This window comes from Monopterus albus, unplaced genomic scaffold, assembly GCF_001952655.1.
Source record: "Monopterus albus unplaced genomic scaffold, M_albus_1.0 scaffold423.1, whole genome shotgun sequence".
Lineage (NCBI taxonomy): Eukaryota > Metazoa > Chordata > Actinopteri > Synbranchiformes > Synbranchidae > Monopterus > Monopterus albus.
Genome location: NW_018128303.1, coordinates 197,260 through 204,582, shown reverse-complemented (window position 1 = coordinate 204,582; position 7,323 = coordinate 197,260). Strand labels below are relative to the sequence as shown.

Genomic DNA, 7,323 nt, shown 5'->3' with positions numbered 1-7,323 from the left:
ACAGCCAAAAGAAGAAGAAGAAGAAGAAGAATTGAATTTCAGGTTTGCTATTTCCCAACTCTAGATAGCTTTTGTAGATGTAATACTTTTTTCACCTACAATGTGAATGTTTCAGTGATATATTCAATGTGGACAAGAACAAGATGCTGCAGTTTTTGTGTTATTATTTAAAAACGTGTTTATTCATAACTGTAAGCTTATCAGTTTATGTAGTCCTTTTTGAGGTACTTCTCACAGATTTTTACAGTTACATGTCAGCTCCATTCTAGGAAATTATAGGAAAGTAAAAGCTCCATACAGACAGTTTGTGTCCAGGGTGTGAGGCGTTTGCAGAAATCTACTCTGCCCTCCTTTGATCCATGAGGTGTACCGATCCGGAATCCTTGAGGTCTGAAACTTGTAGAAAAGTGGTTTTCTAAAGTTGCATAATGTAGTTGTGGGCTTAGCAGTCTTTTGGTCATCCAGTCAGATGTTAGGTCTCATAACTTTTGCTAGGAAGGTCCTAGGGAGCTTGGACTTGGTGCCTTGGAGTCAGGGTGAGGCACCAATGGTTATTTCTGCAGTCCTGACTGTTCACTGGAGTCTGTTCCTGTCCTGTTTGTTTGCTGAACCAAACCAGACAGTGATGGATGAGCAGAGAACAGACTCGATGATTCCTCTGTAGAACTGTATCAGCAGCTCCTGGGGCAGGTTGAACTTCCTGAGCTGGTGCAGGAAGTACATCCTCTGCTGTGCCTTTTTGGTAATGGCGCTGATGTTGCTTGTCCACTTTAAGTCCCAAGAGATAACGGAACCCAGGAACTTGTAGGACTCCACTACTGAAACAGTGCTACTGAGTATAGTAGGCGGAGACAGAGTGGTGGAACTTCTCCACGGTTTTGAGCGTGTTCAGCTCCAGGTTGCTGTGACCACACCACAGGACCAGCTGTTCAACCTCCCGTCTGTAGGCTGACTCGTCACTGTCTTGAATGAGACCAATGACCATTGTATCATCTGCAAACGTCAGGACTTTTACAGAAGGGTCTCCTGAGGTGTAGTCATTGGTATAGAGGGAGAACAACAGAGGGGAGAGTACACATCCTTGGGGGGTGTCTGTGCCAGATGTGATTTTCCCCAACCTCACCTGCTGCTTCTTGTCTGTCAGAAAGTTACTAATCCACTGACAGGTGGGGGCAGGCACAGTGAGCTGGGTCAGTTTAGAGCAGAGGACGTCTGGGATGATGATGCTGAAGTCCACAAAGAGGACCCCAGCATAGGTCCCTGGTGTGTCAAAATGTAATGCAGTGCCATGTTAACTGCATTGTCTACTGACCTGTTTGCCCAGTATGCAAACTACAGGGGGTCCAGCAGGGGTTCTACGATGTCCTTCAGGTGGGCCAACACCAGTTTCTCAAAGAACTTCATAACTACAGATGTCAGGGCGACAGGTCTGTAGTCATTCAATTCCCTGATGTAGTTTCTTGGGAACTGGAATGATGGTGGAGCGTTTAAAGCAGGAGGGGACTTTACACAGTTCCAGTGACCTGTTGATCTGTGTAAAAATGGGAGCCAACTGGTCGGCACAGACTTTCAGACAGGATGGGGTCACATTGTCTGGGCCTGGTGCCTTTATGAGCTAGATGTCACAGTGTCAGTATACTCATCCAGGTTTGTAGCTGCAGCCTCAAATATTCTCCAGTCTGTACAGTATTCAGAGAGGTTGGTCTAAACCCTGGTGAGAAATTCTGTTGTATAAGCCCCCCCCCCCCTCCCGCACACACACACACACACGCACACACACACACAAAAAAATCCCACTTTAAGTGTGAACTGACCTTTTGTACTATGTTCTAACATTACATGTGTGGTATAATATATGCTTTAACCTCTCAGCGTACAGTCAGTCCTGTCTGGCAGCAGAAGTGTGTGCAGTCCTTTAACAGCTCACCCCCTGGTGCTGAACTGGATGCCTGTCTGTGGTCGCTGACTGAAGTCTTAAAGAGACTTCTTAAAGGAGCTTATCGAGGTAAAACAAGTTGGTTTTGTGCAGTCACTGTGAGTACTGTGTTGTTCTTTTAGATTGGATCTGAGTGATGGTCAAACTGTGCTGATGTATGAACCCATAACAAGCTCGTTGGTCCCAGTTCAAAATCCATATATATTCAGTTTACACTGGTTTAAAAAACAGAGACAGGCGCCAAATCCTCACACTTATTAAGCTTCACATAGAGAATAGTTTGTGTTGGTGGTTGAATGAAATTACTTAAAACATGAATACATTAGTAAAATTGTAGTATGCTCTATTCTTTGTGCTGTAATGTAATTCATGTAAAATACCAACATGAAGGCCAGAATAGAGAGCAACCCAGATTTGCTTACGCTGTGTTGCTGTGTCTAATCTCTCATTTTGTATGTTTGTATTTTCCTCCATCAGAGATCCTTGAAAAACTTCTAGAAGCTTTTGACTCCAGCCTAAGTGCTTTATGTTCAAAGTTTCTCCCTGAAGGGAGAAAAAAGGCAGCACATCCTTTAGTGGATTTTATCAGCAGCAGACACTGGGGAACAACATTCTACCTCCTGCTGGACCTGCTAGAGGTGCTGACTGCATCCAGTTTGACATGTGGTGCTGGTGTTTGTCTCAGGAGCCAGAGAATAACCCACATTCATTCCTCAGCACTCCTGACAGCAGTCAGCCTCTCCTCAGACGGTTTTGTCAAAAAGCGAGCACTGCTGCTTCTGAAGAAAGCGCTGCTTCAAAAGGCTGGAGAGGATTGGGCTTTAGAAGAAGTGCTGTCCCCTGGCCTGAAATATGAGCACTTCAACTCTGATATGACCACACTGGCTCAGACTGTGTTAACAGCAGTGGCTGCTAATTGGTTACAGGGTGTTCACGTGGGGTCTGCCTCTTTCTTTGGAGGGACAAGACGCATCCAAGGTGATAAAAGTCAGAAATCAGATTCTGTGATGCTGAGAACTGTCAGCCTCCTTCTTCTCAAGTCCATGGTGCTTCACATCCAAACAGCTGGTGGAACGGGTAAGAATCTCTGAGGAAACACAACACTGGTTTACATACAGTTTATACTGTTTATATTGTTAATTGCTGGGGTAATGTCACATGAAATCACTTTGAAGGAATTGGTGCTTTTAAACAGTGTGTTTGATATGAAACTTAAAGGATGAACAAAGGATGAACCATAAGACAGAACATTAACCCAGAGTCAAGTGTTTGTCATAGGCACAGTAGGGAAACATACAAAATATGTTCCCTGTACAATGAAATTCTTCCTTTGCTGTCCACAATGATGCCAAACAATATAAAGTCTAAATACAAAACAGATAAATAATAGCACAAAATAAAGGCAAATTTAAAACAGCATGTACTACGCATGTAAAACAGTCTGTTCTGACATGTTAAATGCAAACAGTGTTGCTGACAAACATATCGGGTGTTTTTAACAGACTGGAGGATGATTTGAGCTTCGCTGTGTTCACTCAGACCAGGACCAGTGCACACACTTCTGCTTTAGGCAAAAACCACCTCTGCCACCCTCCATTCATAACAGCACACAAACACCAACATGGTTTACACATAACGCAAATAGTCCAGTGCTACTAGTGTGCTCAGTGTCAGCAGTAATAATTCAGCCTATGCATGATGCAGTATGTGTACAAATAACACAAAACATTTTTGCATAATAACTCCAAAAATATGGGTTCCTCCTAGCCACTTGCCCCGTCCTCCGCAATACTCTATTTGCCCTTGCTGCATAGATGTGAATGCCTACTGTAACTGTATTTACTACAGTATGTCTGCCATGTCTATGAGTTGTGATTAAACTACTATTACTAATTTGAAATTCCTTTAGATACTGTGCGTCCAAGATGTAGTTCAGTTTTCTCTAAAATACAGTTAAATATAAAATAATATAAATACTTTGAAGCTGCTTACTGGGTATAGTGGTGGGGGAGTCCCCACCTGCCAAAATCCATATAAGGGGATCTACGCCACCAGACAGGGCACTCTCTTCAACACATTTACGTTAACACATTTCAGGATTTAATGACATTATAGATGCTGGCCATCCTGTCTTTCTGTTGGAGATATCTAATAATAATAATTAATGAAATTACCACCATGTATGGAGCGAAAACTGTGCAAATACTCTAGTGAGATACCACATCAGTATCCTGTATAATAGCTTAATAATGTACCTTTGTCGGTGGTGGAAAGTAATTAAGTACATTTACTCAAATACTGTACTTAAGTACAATTTTGAGGCATATGTACTTTTAGAGTTTTCACTTTTTTCTATGTGATACTTCAGCTTCACTACTTTTTATTCTACATTTAATTGATAGCGTTGGTTAAAGTCAGATTAATAATACAGCATACACTTGTAATCATAAGACTTTATTGATTTGTGAAGGAAAATTCACAAACTAACCAGCAGTATGTGAAGTACTTCTCTGCAATTTGTGCAGTAAGGAATTTTCGTACCATCAGAGTACTTCAAGCTTGAGATATCACCAGAATGCAAAGCATATAGCGGCGAATCCAAAGGTCTAAAATACTTTCACAGCAAAAATTGCTGTATGTGATTAATTTAGATTCCTTAATCACAGAGCATGTAATTAGATACATTTTTTAAATGCTTGACAGCCTTAGTAAATGAGTTTGACATCTCATTGACATACATTATGTTAGTGCTGACCCCAAGTAGCAAATAAATATATAAAGTTTTTTTTTAAGTAATTAAGATCTGTGTTCTTAAGTTTCTCTTTTCAAATGTTTGTGTTGTTAAATGCCAAATTACATACAGTTTTCAAGTTGCAGTTATAAATATGGTTGGCAAATCTGACTACATATGGAAAAAGAGAACAAGGACCCTGGCACAGCTACTTTTTCTTCAGATCAGCATTTTTGCCATTGTTTCTGTCCTATTTTGAAAATAGCAGAGGATGTGTAGTTTTCAGAACAAGATTCAATGGGATTCAGTACAGACATGGTAGGTAGCAGGAACACATCGTAGAACGAGCATTCTAAGTAATGTAGCAGAAGGAGAGTTCTTGTATCCAGTACTAGAGCATTCCCATTTTTGGGGTGGCAGTGGTTCAGTGGGTAGAGTAGTCGTTTCCCAAACTGGAGCCTCGGCGGTTCGAAGCTCAGTGCCTGCAGTCCACATGTTGACATGTCCTTGGGCAAGACACTGAACCCCCAAATTGCCCCCGATGGTTAGAGCCATCGGTTGAGTTGGCGCCACAGATAGCTTCCTCGGTTCTGTACCGGAAACAAATTCCTTGTGTGTAACATCCTCCGGTATTGGGACAGAAGGAGGCAATTCCGTAAGAGTTGAGTGGCAATGACTGTGCTGATATCTACACTGTGTTCTCTCACAGAAGGAGTGGACAGTGCCGTTCATGGGTATCTGCAGAGTCTGTGGGCCTTTCTGAGGCGGTGCAGTGTCCAGCTGACAGAGGTCACTCACCTCTGCTGCTGGATCAGCCTGGTGTTTGGAGAACAGGATGATGACATGATGGAGGCAGCCAAAGCCTTGCTCTCCATATTCCTTCACCACAGGTACAACAAACACCAATGTGGAATTTATTTTCATTATTATCTCTTGCAAACAAAGTTAACAGGACAAAGTGTTTGACTTATATGGATTTCTTTAAAGATCCCCTTCAGACATGTTATAACACATGAAAATATGTTAACATATTAATATGTGTGATATGGGTTGTCTTTCTCCACATGGAATTATTTATTTTTTTTAAATTATGTTTACTTTTCCTCCTCACATTGAGTATGTTTACATACACTTAGGTTATAGGGAAAAACAATCTATGAATATGCAAATAGTGCTCATGTCAAAGGTTTAACTGCTGAAAAGCACGGCTCCTGCTTCACTGAAAAGGTCATTCTTAGTGTATGTGTGGTGGCAGTTTGAGGGTTCCACGTTATTCTTCTGTAAGGTGCATATTGGACCAAAATTGGCTTACAAACTTAAGATGTCACAAATCATGCTTATATGTATATATTTGTTGTGGCCATTAAAATTTAGATCCTCATCAATGGTTACACCAAGATTCCTGGTATTTAAAATCTGTTTTGGTGGTGGACAGAAGCAAATTTACAAAAACTGTGTCCCTGTCCAGTCAATTCAAATGGCCACAGAGGGATTCCATTCATGTTCTAAAGGATGCAGGATCCACCCGACCTCACTTTGGTGTGCCACAGCAAAGGGAATACTGAACACCTTTGTAAAAGAGAGAAAATTCAGTTTTTGACCTAATTTGCAAACAAAATCATGTTCTCACTTTATTATGAGTTAATGAATTTTGAAGTGCTAATGGCAGTTTTAGTCTACAAGAAGTCCAAGTCTACAACACAAAAATGAAGGGGTCTGAATACTTTCAGAAGCCATTGTAACTGATTTTTTAAGATTTTTGATTGATGTTTTCAGTTTCTTTAATTTGGTAAGGCAGACACCCTTTACATATTTTTCTGTGAAATAATACATTTCAGAGTTAAGTAATTAGTGCTGTCATATCACACACTCCCATGTCTCCTCCTGTCTCCCAGACTGCTTCAGTGTTTGTCCTTCTAATCTACCCTTAATTCCCTCTTCCTCCTCCCTTCTGTCTCCCCTTCGTCTTCCCTTTCACTCTCAATCTCTGGTGCCAGTATTCCCTACCCAGTCTAACCCTCCCTCCTCCCTTGTCTTTTTTTTTTCTTCCTCCTCTTCATGCCTTTCTCCACCTGCACTTTTGCCTCTCTCCTTTGCATTCTTCCCATTTTATTCCTCTACCCTGCCTGTCTTTTCTTGATTTTCTCATAATCTCTTCCTTCTCCCTTGATCTCTCTCAGTCTGTGATAGTCAAGAGCGTGGAAAGGAATGCAGTGAACATGTATGAAGCCCGAAAATTCCTCCTGGGTCTGGAAAACAACGGGGTGTCGTCATCCTCTTCCTCTGTGGTGTTGAATCCTACCACCAACGGCCCATCCCCATCCCTCATCTGCCCCGTTGGCTTGGACATCCTGGCCTCAGCTGGCCTGGGGCTGCGCAATCTGGGTAATGACACAGTTGAACTTGTTAATCTTTTACGTTTCCCATGATTGGGAAAAACACAATTTGGTGAGGAAAATAAGATCCTATCATTTTTTTTTTTTGTCTTACATGTGAAGCATTTCAGATTGAAAGTGTTTGTAGAGGAACTAATGTCCTCGTTCATCACTGTCATTTCCATCTGGACCATTCGCTCCAGGCAACACACTTAATGCAGATATCTCTGAAGATGTCCTCAAAGCCTGCTTTCCTCTGAATCAGTCACATGTTCAGTGAA

The 7,323-nt window shown here is 41.6% G+C and overlaps 1 protein-coding gene across 3 annotated transcripts in view; it reads left to right on the top strand.

Annotated features, from left to right (window-relative positions):
• lins1 (lines homolog 1) overlaps positions 1-7,323 on the top strand; it is a 14,271-nt gene that overhangs the window by 5,218 nt on the left and 1,730 nt on the right. For 2 of the 3 annotated variants that reach the window (XM_020586818.1, XM_020586816.1), the window contains exons 3-5: positions 1,873-2,005; positions 2,414-3,013; positions 5,377-5,557. In XM_020586818.1, coding sequence (XP_020442474.1) covers positions 1,873-2,005; positions 2,414-3,013; positions 5,377-5,557 — 914 coding nt within the window. The remainder of the gene's footprint in view (positions 1-1,872; positions 2,006-2,413; positions 3,014-5,376; positions 5,558-7,323) is intronic. The other variant, XM_020586817.1, reaches the window with a different exon arrangement.